A 21,371-nucleotide genomic window follows, 5' to 3' on the forward strand; every position below is an offset into this window, starting at 1 on the left:
GACGCTCAATTTACCTCATTCATGTTTTCTTGAAAATGAACTGATTAGTTAATATTTTCGCCCCCAATAATAAGATTAAAAATCATTACTAAACCATAATGCTTTTGGGGACAGAGACCCACATTTCTCTTTTTTTTTTATAAACTACTGATTACATATCTCCAATAAACATATAAAAATTGTGTTATCTTCTGGGTAAATCCTTAATCTTTATAAGTTATTTATGAGTAGCCGGGGTGCCAATCAGTTCTTTTTCCTTAAGGTTTTGAGCGTTTGCGGCACTTTTGGGGATACCCGAGTCATTTCAACTATTATATTTTATCACACGCTTGGTGGTAGCTACACACTCCACATTAAGGTAAGGAGACCTCTTGGCTTTCCACAATTACAGTCTGAGTTTTCCTCCACAAGGGTAAATTCTGCAGCCCTTTCAGCTTTTATATATTTGTGTAGATTTGGAGTGGTCTTTTTTCTTGTTATTAGTTAGTAACTAACTGCACTTTCGTTTAGTCACATTATGATATATATATATATATATATATATATATATATATATTATATATATATATATATACATATATATATATTATATATATATATATATATTATATATATATATATATATATATATATATATATATATATATATATATATATATATATATATAATATATATATATATATATATATATATATATATATATATATATATATATATATATATATATATATATATATATATATATATATATATATTTATGTACGTATATGCATCGCATTTTTTCTTAACATTCCAGAAATATTCCATTGACTAGGGAGATTAGGTATAGTCACAGTATAGGGAGCAACAGATTTTTAGTGAGTTTTCTGTTTCTGCTACATATGGGACGCCAGGGAAAACACCTAGTAAGGATAATGACTGTTCCCTTCTTGCTAAGCCCCAACCCTAATCAAAGCCTTTTGATGCCTCTCTCTCTCTCAATTCATAATTTAATTCAGTCCCTTCTCCTTCGACTTAGCAAAACTGTATCTATCTGTGCCAGGGTGTGTCCCATTCTAGAAGTGCATAGAGTAACGCCATCCCTTGTTAATATGATTAGAGTAATGCAATCCATGTTGCATGAGTATTAACTCTTTCTAAGATATATATTAAACTATCAGCCTCATCTGGAACTATTTCGCTTCCAGGAGTGGTATCAATGTCATTTACCAAGTCTCCTGTGTTCCTGATTTGCCAAGTGAAGTCCGCCCTACTGGGTTTATATAACTGTGTGACTACGGGAATTTGAAAGACCTCTTGTATATGTACACATTGGAATTATTTAATGTACTACTAATTTCTAGTTCATTGATTTATCATATATTTTCACTTTAGTGAGATCTGTTACTTTTAATTTACCAGTGTGCTTGGTAAATAAAGTAAGTGTTGAGAAGCAGATGTCTCACTTGGCGACTTGCCATTAATTATTTGTTCTTTTTTTCTGGATACGGTATTTCGAGAGTTTTATTGCAAGATCCAATTCAATACAGTAAACTCCAGCGCCTCTCGAAATACATAATAACGGCAACCATACCAGGATCTCTTCGAGTTACTTAGTAATTAGCATTCCTGCTAGCTAGAACTTGTAATAATTTCTCCAACCTGTAAATTAATTCTCAAAGAAAAACATTAATTTCTCGAAAAGGCAAATCTGAAATCAGGAAAACGAGGTATTTACTACGATAACTTTTATATCATGGATAGGAAAAGTGTAAATCGATTAATAATACATGCCACATTTAACTAGAAACTCATAAATTCGTTCACAAATAATTCATAGCGGATTGCAGCGGAGGGCTCTTTCAATGATAATGCTGCTAGGATTTCCAATGTTGAGACACCTGTGTTACTTGCCACCGATTGGAAAGTTTAGAGTTGCAAGGTATAGTTATTAGAGTCGGGGTTTTGCATTGCATGTTAACCATCTTGCATGTGTTAGCAGTTTGGAAGTTAGATAATCTATGATCTATGAATAGTTACCGTTGAGAAAAATGCACGTCCCTCTCTGTGAAGTTGTAAAATTTACTAGAATTCACTGTGTTGGCAACACTCTACCGAGCAAACGCCAATCAACACAGACAGTCGTCTGTCAGCTCAGCTTGGTTATACAGAAGAAAAATGTTCTTAGTCTTGGTAGTCATTAATTGTGTTTCCAAGCGTTACTTCACTTCTACGTATATTCCTGTTTCATTCCATCAGACAAGATTTGTGTATCCCGTTTTTGTATCTCCTAAATTAGCCAGAGTGGCGGGGTAGTGTCCATTCGAGTGACATTGCTCTCCCTGCTAGCCAGCCAACACTTTGTTACATTTTGTTCATGTGTAGTTGCGGTCTTGTGCTGGTAGGGGTGTAAGAATACTACCACCGTAGGTCCTGCCTTGCGGTCGTACTCTTTTTAGTAAAAGGCTAGGCCCATCGCCAATAACTGTGGAAACTGCTGCTGTGCAGTCTTACTGATTAGTAAAAAGCTAGGCCGTCCACCAATAACTGTCGAAACTGCTGCCTTGCAGGTGGACTTTTTATTCAAAGGCGAAGCCCACCGCTAATAACTGTGGTTGATGAAAGCAAGGGCATGCGGTCGTAAAAACCCCTCTGCCAATTAATAATAAACCATGCCTGATGTTGTAAGGAAAGGCACATCAGGCAACCGACCCCTTAGTGTAGGGATAACGGTGGGAAAGAAGTTGCGGCCTTAAGGTAGGTTTACAATTACGCACTTTCGTGTTGCGGGCTGTTACGGGGTGGGACCGCAAGAAACCGTTACAAAATTGACGCGGTTGGGAGAAAAAATTACCGTTATTTGGCGGCGTGGGGCGGACCCGGCCACCTCACGGCGTGTTCCTGCGGTGCCTAGCGGAGTGTTACGGAGTTGGCGCGGTGTTATGGTCGTTGTTGCTATGCCAGGCCACGCCCTCTTGCGGCTTTTTTTACTCCGTGTAGCGGTGTGTTGCGGGTGGGTTGCGGAGTAATAATAACATAATTCATAATAATGAGACAAATGAGAAGCAAATGATGGACATGTAAAGTATAGAAAATAAGAAAATGAACATGAAAAGCATAGAAAGTAAGAAAATGAACATGAAAAGCATAGAATGTAAGAAAATGAACGTGAAAAGCATAGAGTAAGAAAATGAACATGAAAAGCATAGAATGTAAGATAATGAACGTGAAAAGCACAAACTGTAAGAAAATGAACATGAAAAGTATAGAATGTAAGAAAATGAAATTGGGACTTGGCTTACACCATAACATTTTCAACTGCAAATATCATATTATCAACTGAGGTCAATATGTCTTTAGTCTGTTACTGATTTTTCATTGTTCCCCTGTAAACAACTATGTCCAGTCAATGTTAATTATTGTTTCATTGTCATATTTGTATGTGTTCATGTTCATTGATCATGTTCTCAATATTATATTATTTTTCTTTACCTTGTATGTTATTATATCATTTGATGGCCATATTTATTTCATGTTACATTTCATTTTATAGTTCAAGTTATTTTCCGAGTTCTATTTATTTCATATTTCATATATCATATTTCATGTTAGATCTCCTGTTATATTTCTTCATGTTATTATTCTTTATGGCCATGCTTTTTCATTTTTCAATTTCATTTCACCCAATCATATCATCATATATATTGTCATGACATAAATTAAGCATCAGTAAGGAAAATGTAAATGCAAGTCAGTATTTCAACATATTTATTACACAAAGAAACATTATGAATGATATAAAGTGTACAAAATCGTTTAATATTAAGAAAATAACTAAAAAATCATTTATTATTAAAAAAATTAAATTCTATTTATTTATACATTGTCGACAAGCTGTCAGAGCGCGAATGATGGCCCCGTGGCCTGTCCGGCCCCTTTTATCCTCCCCAGAATGCGCGGCAACCTTCCATCCAATCGACCTATGTTTTTGTCAAAATTAAGAGGTGGTTAGGGAATTATTGATATTCAGTGTAAAGCGAAGTCAATCATGTTTAGTACATTTCTAAAATGTTTAAAAGATCGTTGTTTTGGTTACCAAATGATTATTTATTATTGTAAAGTCAGAGCAACCTACCTTTAAGAAAATGAATGCCAACATCAGGATTGCAATAGTTTTACACCTAGTTTCTATGAAAGTATGATAAATATATTACGAAGTGCTAATAAGATGACCTCTTATCCACAGATAAAAACGAAAGTGGTATATGAACATTTAATGAAAAACAGTGAATATGTTCCAAATATTGAAAAATTGTATCCACTATTCAACTGAAACTAATTTGGGAGCATGTAAATAATAAGTCTATAGAAAATAAAAGTAGAGAAATTTTGTTTAAGTATGTTCATGAAGTTTTAAGTACAAATGATAGGCTAGCCATGATGAAAATAAAAGATGTTAAGGAATGCGGTTGTGGATCCATAGAAACTATTATGCATATGGTATATTTCTGTCCTTTGGTTAAGAATTTGTTGTCCTGGGTATTCGAATTGCTTAGAAAATGTTGTAAATTAAAAACTAATAGTAGTTTAAGGATTTTAAAACTAGATTTTGAAGCAAACTCAAAAAGGGATGAAAATGCAGCAATGGTAATAATAGCAGATTTTATTTCATGTATATGGATGGCAAGATATTTAAGAATAAGTACTGATAAGCAAATTATTAAATGTGTTAAGAATAGACTGTTAAATGCATTTAATGTAAATATTATAGGATTTAAGTCGAATGTTAAAAAAATTTTTACGAATCAGTATGTTTCTAATTTAAAAACATATTTAGAGAAATAATAAATTGTAATATTTTTATATTATACATAGATCTTATAATGTATATACAAAATTGTAAAATATAATCTTGTAAAGTAATATTTCTTAATAAAAGGAAAAAAAGTATTGAGATTCACCGAAAAAAAAATCTACCTAAGGAGACGCCGTAACACGCCGCACGTCCCGCAACATGTGCACGCCATTTATTAATCGTGTAAGGGCACCTCAGGGGCACCGCACGGCGCGGTAACATCACGCCATAGCACTCCCTCGTGGGGTGTGGTGCGGTGGCACGGCACCATGCGGGTTCTTACCTCTTTTGTTGCGAGGACGCGCTACACCGCATACGGCCTCGTGCGACTTCATCAACCCGCCAGACACCGCTCAAAAATTTGAAATGATTTAAAATCCGGGCGGCGTCGAGCGGCTTTAACGTTCATCCCCTCCCCCCGCCAGCGAGGCGGCGCGCTTTTGGTGCGTTAATAGTGCGGTTTGTAACGGTTTCTTGCGATCCCACGCCGTGACAGCCCGCACCACGAAATTGTGTAAGAGTAAACCAGTCTTTATGCTGTCGTATGCCGACGCGTGGACGAGTTTTCTTTTCATTCATAACACGCACTAATTACTATTTGCATACGTTTAATATCACTGTTAGGGAATTCATTTTTATAAGTTCCTTTTAAGAGCACAGTCATTTTTGTATTTCTTTTAAATGAAAATGTTTTGCAAAATGCTTCAAAACTTTTTGGACAACAGCTTATAATAGCGACATCTGGTACTATTATGCAACTCCGTTGTAAGAGCTTGAAACGAATCAGACACTACTGGTGCGTCAGAAAAAGTACCTGGAGTCTCCCATAAACAGATTTTTTTCCGATATTGTTTTCCTACTTTACGTTTGCTTGATTAAAGGATATTACCATAATAAATTAAAGGTCACCACTGTTTGTATGTTTTAATTTTTTCATGTTCAAAGGCCGTCACTGTCTTAATGTTTTATCTCCTTCAGATGTGTGAACTTTGTAGACATATAGGCATACGGCTATCATAAGTTGAACTATTAGTCCAAGTAAAATCAACAATTACAACTTTTGTAGAGTTGGTGACATATCATTAAGAATCAAATGTTTCAAGTATGGTATTTGAATTACTAATCTTTTGTATATTGTTAACTAATGACTAATCCTCTTTATATTGTAAACAGGGTAGTGGATATATATATATATATATATATATATATATATATATGTATATATATATATATATATATATATATATATATATATATATATATATATATATAGATAATATATATATATATATATATATATATATATATGTGTGTGTGTGTGTGTGTGTGTGTGTGTGTGTGTGTGTGTGTTATATATAAGCTTCCATTTTGCACTTTTTTCTTTTTTTTTCTTGAACAAATTGTGAAAACTTAAAGAATATTTCAAAACAATAAAATACGGGATACGGGGACAGGAAATGTCAAATCCAGTAAACGCGACCCCCATCTTGTTTTGACCACTTGGACCACCGTGAGAGATTGTGTAATATTAATAATGATAATTTTTATTTTCAGCTCAAGGCCATATACATGGAATATACAAAGAATAGACAATAACATACAGTCTAGATACAAAAGATAACATGATAAAAAAAAATCTAATCGGCAATATCCATATTTGCTGACGTAGTATATAAGATGGTAGTCAAAATAATGGTCATACCCGTACTAAGATTGAGAAGAGTTAAAAATTGAAGGTAAAAACTATATTGATTATAATCACAGTAATAATGAAAAAAGGAAAATACCAGTAATGACAATAATCATAGCAATACAATAATAATGACAGATTCTGCAGATGACATTTTGCAAAAACAGAGATCAAGTCATTTAGGGAACAAACACCTCATTTTCCCATCTTCCCCACAATTTAGGTCGTCTTCTTGCTTCACTACTTAAGATGCCTTGTATAAGCGAATTGCTGTTGTTTCGCAGTCGGATGATCAGTCTGGACATTGTTCGCCTTACGATGATTTTTAAATTGTCCAGGTGGGCGCAGTGGTAGCGAGGAGTGTTTGTGAGGCGTCTCAGAATGTCATTATGAACAACTTGATACATCTCATAGCCTCCATGGTGTAGTTTGTCCACAGGGAACACCCATGGATGCTGTTCCAAGTCTCGGTGACAGAAGGCAAACCTCCTTGCAAACATGTTGCCAGTTGCGCATAGTTTACGACGCCTCTGTTCTATGGCTGCCGTATCTTTTAGGTCGTCCGTGATAATGTGACCCAAATACGGAAATTCGCGCACGAATTCCAGCCGATGATTTCCGAGGAAAATTTGTGGTTCTGCAGTTTGCTTAAGCGATCTCGGGAGCAGCGCCATGCACTGGGTCTTACTTTCGTTGTATAGGATATCAAATTTCTCTGCATATTGGCGGCAAGTGTCTATGAGTTGTTGGAGAGTCAAACCCCTTCTCCCTTGCGAATATGATTTTAACGACACTCCACACTTGCATGGTAGCTTGTCATCCTCTTGTCAAACGTCACTGCCGGCCATATGCCAAAGTCACACGTCACGCGTCTCGATGACCTGTCCCTTTTTGCCTTCTTTAACCTCTTTCCCTCGCTATTGTTATCAAAAACCCTTCCGCCTCTGCGACTTCGCCCACACACACCTACATGACCGATGGTCGTCCTGAACGACCCTAAGTAACTTCCATTGTACTTCATTTTCCACACTTTTCTGCTGGTGTCCAATGACCTTTGTCTGATAATTAACAAAGACTGGCGGTAGAGATGAAAGCACCAGAGGAGAATCACGCCGGCCTGAACCAGATATGACCAGCTCTACAGTCAACTGGTATAAGTATGGCCTGACCTAGCCTACCAAACGGCATTTTGCCCTAGTCAGTTCCCACGGGAGTATGCCCTGCATTACGCCCTAACCTGGTACGTTACCATATTGTCTGGAAGCAGTGTCACGCCCTACGACTCGGTCCGCCGTTATCTCCTACTTTCGTTTTGATGCTGGCCCGGCTAGCCTCTACCTGAACTGCATGCCCTTTGGTGAAGCCTGCAAGCGACCCACATCCTTCTGCCGATGCCCTGGCCCTGACTACGCCCATCCTGTCCACGGACTAAAGTCACTGAAATTGGAATTTGTTCTGTTGGCCCTTCACCTCCTAGATCAACACTCATTCCCTGTTACAACTGTTTTCTCCTTTTTCCCATTCCTTAACATTCTCCATCATAGACCTGCTACCAACCCACTAGACGTATTACAATAACGTAATGTAGAAGTTAAGTAATTCGTATGCTTTTGCACTTTTACTTATTTGAACTTGTCGTTGGACTTGTGTATCAGTTCTGACTGCTTTGCAGGTCCGTGTAGCCTGCCCTGTTGTGTGCCTTCTCCAGTAGTTCAACAGTGCCACTCAACGTACTCTGTCAGTGCCAATCTTGGGTTGAATCCCAGGACACTAGCGAGAGAAAGGGCTCGCTTACAGTGCTCCATTTCATAGTCTCAGTGCCTCTCGAAATGCGCAATAATAATAATGATAATCATACATATGTGTACATGTGGGCATAATGTCCGTATTTGATTTCATGGAACATTGTCTATAGATTGTTTCCTGATTACTATAATGAACTAATCGAATTAAAAGATGTCACGAGCAAAGGATCGTAGACTCCCGTGTTGGACCTCTGGGGCTGGGTGTTGTTAACCGGTTATGTTATCTTATGGTTGCATTCAATGGCAACTGTGATATATTGCTGTGAGAGGAAACAAAAAATTGCAGGGTATTTTGTGGTGTGCGTGCATCGGTCTAATAACATGAAAATGAGAACGGATATGTTGCCGAATATTTAGATAACTGCTTTAGCTAAGTGAACGGAGGTGAAATGTCTCTGAATGACCTTTACACAATTTCTTTTCATTTAACTTTATAATTGTTTATATTTATGAAGTATGAGCTATTCAGCGGGCTTAGTTTGACAATTGCTCGTCGATAAACACTACCTGATTTACCTCCATTATATTTTTCCTTAACTCGTGTATTTTTTTGGACACAGGACAAGTAAGATTTACTCCCTCGCGTCGCCAGCTCATCTTACCAGTCTCACTATCGCCGATTTTGATTCTTCCCAAACATGGTAAGAGGTTATCGTTTATTACAAGGTAAATGAATTTTTACAATTTTGTTGTTATTCTTCACTCTTTCAAAAATACGGGGTATAAAGGGTAGTTTCCTATCTAAAGCAGTGTGATAAAACTATTATAAAAAAAATCATAATCATCATAACTCTAAGGTCACAAGAAGTCTGTCGCATGGTTATCATACACCATCACATTTTCTAAAATTCAAATTTGTTTAAAGGATGACACAACCGCATACCAGGCTAACTACCGTTGGTACGAACCGGGAATCACACCGAATCAAGTGACTGACCGTTACACAAACATGGCTCAAAAATATGATGAGGTAAGTTCATTTGTTCCCTCTGTTATTTTAATCTTAACCGGGACATATTCAGCACACGCGCACAGAACACACACACACACACACACACACACACACACACGCACACACACACACACACATATATATATATATATATATATATATATATATAGATATATAATATATATATTATATATATGTATATATATATACATATATATATATATATATATATATATATATATATATATATATATATATATATATATATATATACACTCGGTCCCCGTTATTCTCAGAGGATGTGTACCACAAATCCCCGCAAATACCTAAAACGTGCAAATACTTGGCACCTTCTAAAAATGCTTATATCTGCCTCTGCCTATATTGATAGTTCAAACACACACAAAAAATAAACTCTAAAAATGCTTATACTAGATTATTTTAATAGCTTCCTCAGAAAAAATGCAATTATTTAAGAAAATATGAAAATACAGTAATTAGTTAATATTTATCTTTGAAAAATACCGAGAATAGGCGAATGTGTGTACTATGTATTCCATAGAAAAATCTACGAATTGGCGAGTCCATGAATCTTGTCTATATGTATACGTATATATGAACCTCGCCCTGACACCTCTGATGACATCAAACTTTTCTACAAAGGAAAAATCCATAAAGGATATAAAGAAGATTAGTGCACCCTCGAGACCATCACTGAAGGCAACATCAGCCAGGCCAATCCCGAGAAGATTAAACACATTATATTCTACAAGAATAAGATGACCAGCAGCCTTGTGATGAGAAATATCCCTGCCCCCTTAATCAGGATCCCTTGAAAAACCCAACATGGTCTACCGATACAAATGCCCACATCTAGAGTGCTCGGTTCTTACATCGGCATGACTACCATCCTAGAGGATCTTTTGTCATGTCCAGAGGGTGCCAATTTTAATCAAGCCAGAACTGTCCGTAACCTGAGAATAAAAAGAAATTCCATCATCCCTCACATAAGAAATAATACATCAACCAACTGACCATCGCCACCTACAAGCCCTACACATCAGGAGAGAGAAGCCTAGTCTCAATACCACACAGGAGTGTCACCCGAAGGGTAACACTCTGGATGAGTGAACCAATCAGAAGCGTCATGGGCAAGCAGTAATCGTTCTGATACTATGATCGTGTACTCCAGAGGTCACATGCAAGAGTGCACGCAACTATTGTCACATGAGAGTAGGCTCTGCCCAAGGAGAATCGACCAAGGAAGCCAATGAGAATTCGACTACCTCAGAGCTCGGTATAAATAAAGCCTCACACACCCTGTGTCTCCAGGTTCATCTCATTCGTCCAAAACATGACGAACGGGTTGATCAAAACATGTCGACAGAAGAACTGCAGAACAGAAAAAGTACTAAGAAAACGCAGAAAAGCACCAAGTAAACCCTCATTCCATCTAAGGGTATAAATGGCGTCAAAGATAAGACACCACCGATCTCTACAGCTTTACAACACCAGATTTCAATAACTTGATCTTTTTAGAGAATTCTGCTGTAGAACGCTGCTTAAATCACTGAAATATGAACACTGGCCGATTATTGGCCAATATTGACTTGCAAGAAAGGCAAATTATAAGTAAAATTGAAAAAACGCAATATAAAATCAATTTGCACAACGCAGTCATCATTTTCAACAGAATAATAATAATAATAATAATAATAATATAATAATAATAATAATAATAATAATAATAATAATAAAGAATAGATTTTTTTGTCATCTTCAGTCAGCCTTAGTCTGGAGTGCTACTGTAAGTTGAATTGAAGAAAATACATAAACCTGCTTTGAAGTTTTGTATTAATTTTGGAAGAAAGCAAAATTAGTTACAGCATAAATAATCAATTACATATATTCTACCTTCACTGGAAGCACAGGTACTTCAGTACCAAACACCTAAATACTGAGGTCCTTTAAAGTCATCCACTTTAAAGTCATCCAATAAATCAGCAATTCCAGCATTTTCTATATGATAAGAACAGTGAGAGCAATCGACACATTTTGTTCAAACTACTGCTGGAGATCTGGTGTCAACGCAGCTTAAGTGATCTAAAATAAATATATTTTCTTAAATCACTCTAATGAAAGGATTGAATTACCATCCCTGCTGAGATGCCACACTATTGCTAGTATGGCTTGTTAATACCTTACAAAAATAACCAGTAAAGCTTCGATATAATACAGTCGACCCCCGGTATTCGGAGGGGATACGTACCACAACACCGCCCCCCCCTCCCCCGCAAATAGCCAAATTCCACGAATATTTGAAACCCCTCTTAAACGCGTAAAACTTTTAATACTTGAAACACAAAAAAAAAAAAAAAAAAACGCTCTAAAATATCCTTCTACCTGCGCATTTTATTAGTTTTATCACAAAATATGCATTATCACGAAAATTATATGAAAATATAGCAATTAATATCTCTCTATGAAAAACACTGCGAACAGGCGGTTTTTCTGCGAATAATGCATAATACATTCCATAGAGAAACCTATGAATAGGTGGAGCAGTGAATCTGGAACCGCAGATAGGTGGGGGTCCACTGTTAAGCGCATTACAGCAATGATTATATATTCATAATTAATTTAAATTTCACATTACCGAATGCCTAGCAATGTGTTTTATTCCAATACATGGGTAATGATAAGATTATCAATTCTATCGTTTTAATATAACTATCTGAAAGTGCTCCAGTGAAGCCAAGATGTGATCGATTCTTTTTTTGGGTTTTTTATCAGTAATCACTGCATTACCTAACAAAGGCCTTCTGTAATTCAATTTGAAATTCTTCCTAATACACAAGAGAACTTGGTAATCCTTGATACTTCTACTACAATTACACAATCGTTTACCCTTTCATCTCTCTCTCTCTCTCTCTCTCTCTTCTTCCCAGATTTTGAGTCCTGAACGCTACAGAGGTCCCGAAATAGCAGCTAATGAGGTGGCAGCTAGAATATCTAAGGACAAACGTGACGACATCAGAATCATCGATGTTGCCGCCGGGACGGGAAGAGTTGGTGTGTTGCTCAAGGACAAAGGGTTCTCGTAAGTTACCACTTATCGTTCTTGACAAACAACAGAGGCAAAGATGAATGAATGCCGAGTTCTGTTGTTCCCCGAAAATTAATCTTCAAACTTGCTAACTTGTACAACCACGCGAAATTTGTACATTTCATACAGAAAAATAATCAAAATAATGGTATATACCCCAAACGTATAAGCATAGATCAAAATCTGATCATTCACGATGGGGCACAGGGTATGCATACCAGTCCCCGATAATAGTTAAAATCAGCGAATACTTGCTCTGCCTCTCCGAAAACGCTTATAAAATGCCTATCTTGATAGCTCAAATACCAAATGTATACTTACAGTGTCATTCTACATCAAATGTACCTTTGACTATTATCCTATTACTGTATTAATCTTTGAAATTATATTAATATAATTCCGAAGTCATCTTAAACATTTTATCCTTCACAATATATAGTGCATACTTCTAATAGCCCTTCCATAGAGAGAGAGAGAGAGAGAGAGAGAGAGGAGAGAGAGAGAGAGAGAGAGAGTGTTGCTTACATCGGTTTCAATTAAAAATATCAATAATAGTATATATATTATGTATATCTTCTATCAACCGCTCTACCTTTCTATCTGTCTGTCTATCCATCTCTCACCTTTGGGGGGGGGGGGGAGAGAGAGAGAGCACTGACTGGGCAACATATATTTGACCACCGTCAATATCTCAGGATACTTGACAGGTTACACGACCCCCTCCCCCCACCCCCCTCCGCCCCAGCTCCAAAGCATTCTACATGACTGGGAAAAAGATGAGGGAAAGATGTAATGAACTCAAATCTTACTAATTCACTGTATTTTCTTTAATGAGTTGATATTTTGCTGTTTTAATTAATATTGATATTTGAAGATTAGCAAATCATTTATTTATCATTTGTACAAAACAAATAAACATACATATTACATAGCCATAAAAATTCTCTCATCTCAGTGAGAAAGAGAGAGAGAGAGAGAGAAATTATCTTTATCATTATTGAAGGCTATTATTTAATCTCATTAAACTTAATGTCAATATTTGAAAATTAATGCTGTAAATCATTAATTCATCGTAAAATGTACTATATGTATGTATGTATGTACAGTACAGTATTTAGTCATGAGAATATGAAAATACTGAAAATTGCTCTGCGAAAAAAACAAAAAATCCGCGAATGGGTGAATTTTTCCTTGAATAATCGATAAATAAGTTCCACACATATTTTTGCGAATCACTGACTTCGCTAAACGCGAGCCTGTGAATGCAGGGGGTTTACTCAGAGTATATCTAAACATAAGGTTATTCCTTATGCTCATGTTATGAATGTATGTTTCTATACATGAACGTAAGTTGTGTACAAAGCTGAAAACAAAAAGTGTCAGAGCACAGGAGCATAAGAATACCAAGTTCCCGAGGTGCATTACATCAAATGACTTTTTTATGCTCTGACAAATTTTGGAGCTGAGGGTACCACCAGTTACCGACGTTTGCTCAAAACCAAGTATGTACACTGTATGTTATGGAGGAGCACCTAGGTCTGATGTGAGTTATCTAAAGTGGTATAAAGACCTGATGCCACTGAAGCTTTTACCTTAATTCTTATGGTAGATATATCCCAGATTATACAGCCCCATTGCTTTGCAAATTCTATTCAAATGAATGGACGGAATCTGATCATCCCACTGCTGCGTACTTTAGTCCAATTTGTTCGACGTTTGGGACACACAGACGAGAATAAGGTCAGGAATAGGATGAAAATGTCTCAGTTTTGCTGACCCAGCACAACTATATTTAGAAGGACAAACAACAGTAGCTGCAAATTTACAAACCCTTTTGGTTACCTGTCACTATTTAAAAAGGGAGGGATATTCTAATTTTGTACAATATACAGCTTATAAAATGAAATGTTGCATATGTGGTAGACCTTATAAAACGAAATGTTGTATGTGTCGAACCCTCACTAGTGTCTAGCTTGGAGAAGGTTGACAATGATGGACCGGTGTACGAGTAGTTAACAATGCTCTTCAAGTTTAATGGTGGAAATATCTAATCAACCAGGCCGACCAGGAGTTTTGTAATTCCTAATATCCAACTGAAAAAGGGTTCCTGTCCTTTGGATAGCCATTACTTGATGAATGCTCATTTGATGCATCATTGAATTCCTCCTTAAAACCAAATCGGTCGTAAGGAGGTCCGCAACCTTCAACAAACTTTTGCACGATCAACATAAAAATCCTATGACTTTCCAACCTTTGGTTGCATGTGGTCGAGAGCTGGTTGCAAGCCCAGTGTGATTGGGACTCGAGTAAAATTGTTTTCAAGCAGTGCTTCTTCACCATCTGGTGCAGCATTACTTTTGGTAAGCTACATCAAGACGCCCTATGTTAACGCAATTGAGGAAGTTTCAATTAAATCTTGAATTTCCGCAAGATCATATCTTTGACAGTCGCATTTTCTTTCACTATTCCTCTGATATTCTCCGTAATAAATTTGGTGTGACGTCTTTGACACATTCTGGCGGAATCTTTTTCCAAGATGAGTTTATTGCCTCAAGTTTGATCATTTTCATGATGACTGCACGCAGTTTCTGCATCTTTTATTATGTCTTCTTTAGTGGGATTGTCTCGCACAGTCTAAACGATTCTCTAATTACCCACTGATCTAGAGACTGTATTAGAGCAACTTAGAATTTAAATTTAACGTGTCCCCAGCTTTCACTATTACATGCATTTCATAACACTTGCAGGTTTTCACAGGAAGGTACTGTTGAAAAATACAAAAGGTAAACGTAGAATCAATGAGGGGCACCATGAATTCATACGAGGTGCATGACTGCATTTACCATCTTGTACTATCCATCATTATGCTCATCCAATACCCACAATATATATTGCAAGTGCAGTCCACGACTGCTTGCAATATCTAATATACAAAAATTAGAGCATAAAAATATCTTAAATATACTAAAAATAACATACAATAGTCAAGGTAGCTATATAAATAATGCTGAATATATAAAAGATATATAAAAGTACTCAACCTCTAAACTTTACATATCACAAAACTTAAATACCCAGTATCACTCAATACTGAAATAATATCTGTGGATTGTAACACTATTTTTTCAATTTTGAATTTTTTTACACGCTTTTAAGTAATATATTGGAAATATTATCATCAATATCATCAAAAAGTGATCAGTACAAATATAATCTTTACCTTCCATTGTAAATAACAGTAATATTAAAAAACTGCGAGCATATAACTTCGTAAGCCATTAAGTGGCGTATTAAAGTATTAGAGTAGAAAGCAGTTAGTCCTTGTATTTCAGAACTAAAATCTCATCTTTCATCACACACTTTGGTTAAGTTATTATTAAAAACTTTTATAACAATATCTAAGAAGAATCTTGTTTCATCAGTCATCATTAGTATTAGAAAATTCAGGTACTCTTGGATATATTGAATAGCAAATAACATACTTCCTGTCACATACTGTAACATTGAATATTTTGTGAATGATTTTAGTAGAATTTTGGTCAGTCAAGGCTGCATGATCAAAGTGTTCTGTTTATGGGTTTATAATCATCATTATGTTTTAATTTACCTGTTGCGAACTAACCTAAAATCTCTTATTCAATTTGACAGAAACATTGATGCCCTGGAGCCATCGAAGGGCATGATGGCTCGCTTGAAGCAAACTGAAGCCTATACAAACACTTACTCAGAATTCCTTGGAATTGGACACAATTCAGTCCCCAAAGGTAAGTCAGACTCAGTTCATTACTAATGATGACTTATTGACTTTATTTGTAGGGAGTATTTTGTTTCATTTTCATAACCATAAATATGGCTCTCTAAGATTCCGATCGACGCTTGCTGCCTACGTTTCTGTAGTAAGAGGTCTGTTTATTATCATGAAAAGTTATGCAGTATAGATTGCATTTGAGATTTCTGGGCTTCTGTTTATTTACATACGTCTATGGAATTTTAGATAATTAATATATGGGATAAAGCTTTCTTTTTTATTCACAATAATATCTCAATATTCTGTTTACATCAGTGTCTCAATTTTAAATTACCTAAAATCTATAGGGACATACTTCATTTCAAGAAGTGGAAAGAGAACTGTGTTGGATTAGCTAATAATAGCCTCTTTTGAAACAATGCCTTTTGAGGTATTCAATCTTTGCAGAAGTTTAAGCTTTAAAACCCTTGTCAACAGATACTTATGACGTCTTAGTCATCGCAGGTGGCATGGGAGAGGGCCACATACCTGTCAAAGGCATCAATGATATGATCAGAATAGTGAAGTCTGGTAAGCTATTCAACAACTTCTATTAACTTGATCTGTTCATCGATTTTCTGATATCTAAACCTTATTTCTTAGAACTTAAACAATTCATCAAAAATATTTCAAATGTCACTATATATATTCAGTCAATTTAGTTCTGCTACTTGTCAAGTACATTAATATATAAAAACAAATTTACATATAATTACGAGAAACGATTGCCTGTAAACCTTTTGGTATATAATGAGTTAAAACATAAATAAAGGATCTATTAAAACAGAGCAATTTGTAGCAGGTACCGCGCGAGTTTCAATGTCCAACTGTCCAAATTTTCAATGAGTGAATTGTCATCAAACGAATGATTTGGGGAGAACCATTCTTGCTATAGACATGTATTCGAACTTACAAATTTGCTATCTCTACATTTTTCTCCCTTCATAAAGGAGGATTTGTCATCATTGTGATGAGGAAGGAGTACCTAGATTACGTCGAAGAATACAAGAACAAACTGATTCCTTACATGGATGAGATGGAAAAACGAGGAAAGTGGACTAAGGTAATCTCCACATCAAAACCTTTATTATCAATATATAATCAAATGCATCATAATTATCTTTAGTTAAATGTATAAGAAATTGTTCAGTCTATAAAGTAACATAAAAATCAATTAGGATTTAATTTATGACAAACTTTAAATAAAAACCTCTCCTTGATATTTTGCAAAAAGCTTCAGAATGCGTCGAGTGACTCCATTTATTATTAACATATTCACAACGAGCAAAAATTCATGTAGTAAACCAGAATGTCGTCGAAATTTCTAAAACGTGCAAAGAAAAATGCAATAAAATACATACAAATAGAGTAAATAACTAAGCCTAAGTATATCAGAGGGACTGAGGAAAAGTTAGGGAGAAAAAAAGACCTCTGCAGAGGCGTCCATATATATATCTGCAGACCAACAACACTTTTTCCTAGGTACTACATCGGGTGAGACAGAGCTCCCATAAGACAGGTGGTGTTACGGTGCTCTTGCTACCGCTTCTAGAAACACCTAGCCTAACTAATATATAACAATTATTTTATTTATTTACCTGCTCTTTCTGTATTGTTTGCCGAAGTCAGCTCACGATCTTAATACAAAAAGACTCACGAACTCAACTGACAAACCATAATCGAGAGCGCTTACAAACTTCGTTACCACCACAAACTCCGTCTACCGTACGTCTTATGACGTCACAAAACCATCATTGCCCCTTTCCAATGAGAGAACTTGCTTTACAAACATCCAATAAAATTAACAGCGTACATATGCAATGGGCGGGCCTCCCCCTTTTACGTGTTTCACATCTCTACCACCCCATTTTATTCGCTTCATTTTGTTGCGGAATTTTTTTTTTTCTTTTTTTTTTTTTTTTTTTTTTTTTTTTTGAACGCCTGATTCACTTGTGGGCGAGGGAAATTTTCACTAATTAGCAATTTTTTTTCACAGAGCAATATTTACTAATCATTGCATTTCATTTTATTTTCATGACTAAATACATTTGTATTATAAATGATTTACTAACTTTTAAATGTTAATATTAATGAAAACACAGCAAAATATCTATAAAATGTTTAATACAAATTAAATATACCTGTAATAAAAATCGTAAACTTGTTAAGCTCATTTTGGGGCCCACCTGTCATTCCGGGGTGGGCCCCAAAATGAGCTTAAGTTTAAGATCTCTCTCTGAACACAACAAAGTATCTATAAAATGTTTACAGTAATACAAATTAAATAAATCTTTAGTATAAATCGTAAATTTAAGCTCATTCTGGGGCCCACCCCGCCCAGAATTCTCTCTCTCTCTCTCTCTCTCTCTCTCTCTCTCTCTCTCTCTCTCTCTCTCTCTCTCTCTCTCTCTCTGTCCAGTATCTGAAATATCCGCTAATTATTTGCAATTTATATTCCTGTCTGCTTTTACTGAAATGCAAAAACTTGAATGTAATTATAACATGGAAAGCATGAAACAATGAAAGACACCGTAACATCACAATTATCAATACGTAAAAATATACTGTACAAAACAAGTATATTTGCATAAAAAATCACTCTTATCTCCGAGAGAGAAACCGCTGGGGACGAGACTTCACAATCACTTAAAAACTGGCTAGGATGAGAGTAGTATGTCGAGTGTTGCCTACAGAATTTTTTTTTTTTTTTAAATATTTATACCGTGATTAGAGATGAAGCATCAACATTGATAAATATTCTCTTGAGTACTGGTACAATATGTGTGATAATCATAGTCAAATAAACTTGTAATGATATACGGTACAATAAATCAGAAAAAAGTAAAAAATATTGGAAAAATACTCCTCATCTGTCGCTAAATTCATTGATTTGTTTATTTTGGTGTTTTTTATGTTTATAGTACAGTAATTGGTGTAATTTCCATTAAAAGGATATGTACAGTACAGTACTGATATATAAGAGAGAGAGAGAGAGGAGAGAGAGAGAGAGAGAGAGAGGCAGGCTACGAGAATGACGGCACCAGAATTTTTAAAAATGTATGGGAAATGGTGAGGACTAACCACAAAACGACGTAAACCAAGAACTTACTGTACTATAAATCCTTTTTTATCATGTATTTGTATGTATCACGAAAGTACTAACATAACGAACAAGTACAGCATTCTCTTTGGAGGTCATGTCTCGTCATTCTAAACCACCCACGTATGTACCTGTACAGTAAATTTAATTCCAAAATCATCCTACAACACACTAAAATATCAATACTATACGTAAAATATACGCCCTGTACATTATAGTATGCACAGAACGATGCCGTACACCAAAGAAAACATGTCTGATTGAAAGGGGATACTTAAGAGTAACAGTTGTAAGAAATTTCTGTAATGTAGGTTACTTTGGGTATTTTGGGATGTACTTTTGTTTAAAATTATAATAAATCAAAATAGTATGATAATTCAAGGTAAAGTTTTAATTTTAACTATCAAATTAAGCAGTGAAATGTTAAAATAGGTAGTTATAAGTATTTTAGAGGGTATTTTTTCATTTCCGCGATAGGTTCTGGAACTTTTCCCCGCATGAAAATAAGGGGGGGGGGGGGGTGGCACTATAACGCCTTCAGCTTCTGCACTTACCCATTTAATGAAAGAAACAAAATAATAATGCATAAATTTATAAAACTACATAATGTATTAGCACCGAATTGCCTATCCCCTATTGACATGAATAATGAGACTTAAAAACTGATGGATAATCAGCCATTGTCTAAATCGTTTTTTATTTGATCGCATTTCCTAGATTGTCTACAAGTTTTCATCTTATGAAAACGTACATTTAAATCAACTGAACAAAGTTTTTCGAGAGGTACAGCACAGTGCTACGGTTGGACTAGGTCAAATAAAGTTTCTAAGATAAATGGAAGACTTACTAAATCCATACTCTACAGAGTTCCTAAATACAATCCTGAATTAATAATGATTTCTATTAATATAACTAAACTTATCTTCAACGAATTATTTCTACTCAATTACGTTTTTTGTAAGCAACAAAGGCTTAAATCTTACCTTGAAGTAAAAATGGCATTGACTTTACTTTTTTCTCTTTTGCAGATTGCGCTTAAAACCATCCATAATTATGCTTTCAACAAGGATGGACTTCTCTTTACTTACAAGGTCTTATAGTAAGTACCATAGATATAGAGGGAGAGACTGGACAGCCTATGATAACCAAACTGTTTATGACGTACACTGCCTTGAGCCATTACTATGTGTTGATAACTATGTAAATAGTGAAGCACCTCAAGCAATCCAGTGTGAAATCCTGTACTAATTTTAAGACTTGTTTTCTCAGCTGTCCTTAAAACTGTCAAATGACTTATGCATCATTTACTAAATACATTATGTACTGCATGCAAATAAAAATATTTAGTTTGGATGGTATATGTTTTCTCCTGATAAGCCATAAAGTTTTGCAGATATGGCAACGTTACATTATGATCATGCTGCATTGACAGCCAATTTTATCAGCAGTTTAAGATTGGTAAATAATCTTTGCATCATTTACCAAGGACAATGTGTGCTACAGTATATGTAGAAATGAAAATAATACTTCTGTCTGCTGCAGTTTTCATACACTTGAGTAATGAAAGTAGACCAATTTGCCAACTTATGTGCCTTTCTTTCCACCATAAATTTAGTTTTATTTTCTAGAGGCATAACTGAGTATTATCGTTCTTTATTCATGGGTTAAACTTAAGCTGACTTAATATTATTAATTGCCTAGGTTTAATAGCCTGATACCTAACAGCCAATATTCAATAGCCTATACAATAATTTCATAGTATATAAAAATTCACTGTACCTGATACTATTGATAAGAATACAAACTATTAACATTGTAGTTTACAGGCTGTATAAATCTTGCCGATGCCAGTACTGATTACTTATTAGAATAAATCCGTTTTGGCAGCCACAATGTTGCCTCTTAACATATTCTGAACTTCGAAGTCTGTTGCAGAAACTTGAGCTTAATGCATACCAAGAGGTTTGAAAATACACTTTGGCAGAAAATGCTTACTGCATATGCGTGATCCATTTTTTGGCTCTTTAACCCTTCTGCAGTTTACAACCTAAGTAAGGTAGCAGTCTTGCTCTTTGTTCTTATCAGGAAATCTTAAA

At 35.4% G+C, this 21,371-nt stretch overlaps 1 protein-coding gene across 2 annotated transcripts; it reads left to right on the plus strand.

Moving 5' to 3' along the window:
* Positions 1-220: 220 nt before the first annotated feature.
* LOC135217432 (uncharacterized methyltransferase Sca_1399-like) lies at positions 221-20,626 on the plus strand. Of its 2 annotated transcripts, none has more exons than XM_064253297.1 (8): positions 221-358; positions 8,891-8,971; positions 9,196-9,300; positions 12,231-12,382; positions 16,037-16,152; positions 16,614-16,706; positions 17,126-17,238; positions 20,304-20,626. In XM_064253297.1, the coding sequence occupies exons 2-8, from the start codon at positions 8,969-8,971 to the stop codon at positions 20,373-20,375; spliced, it is 654 nt and encodes a 217-aa protein (XP_064109367.1). In that variant the 5' UTR covers positions 221-358; positions 8,891-8,968; the 3' UTR covers positions 20,376-20,626. The 2 variants fall into 2 exon arrangements, with proteins under 2 accessions (XP_064109367.1, XP_064109368.1); XM_064253298.1 differs by lacking the exon at positions 221-358 and adding an exon at positions 389-412.
* Positions 20,627-21,371: the final 745 nt, after the last annotated feature.

The sequence above is a fragment of the Macrobrachium nipponense genome, chromosome 7, assembly GCF_015104395.2.
Source record: "Macrobrachium nipponense isolate FS-2020 chromosome 7, ASM1510439v2, whole genome shotgun sequence".
Lineage (NCBI taxonomy): Eukaryota > Metazoa > Arthropoda > Malacostraca > Decapoda > Palaemonidae > Macrobrachium > Macrobrachium nipponense.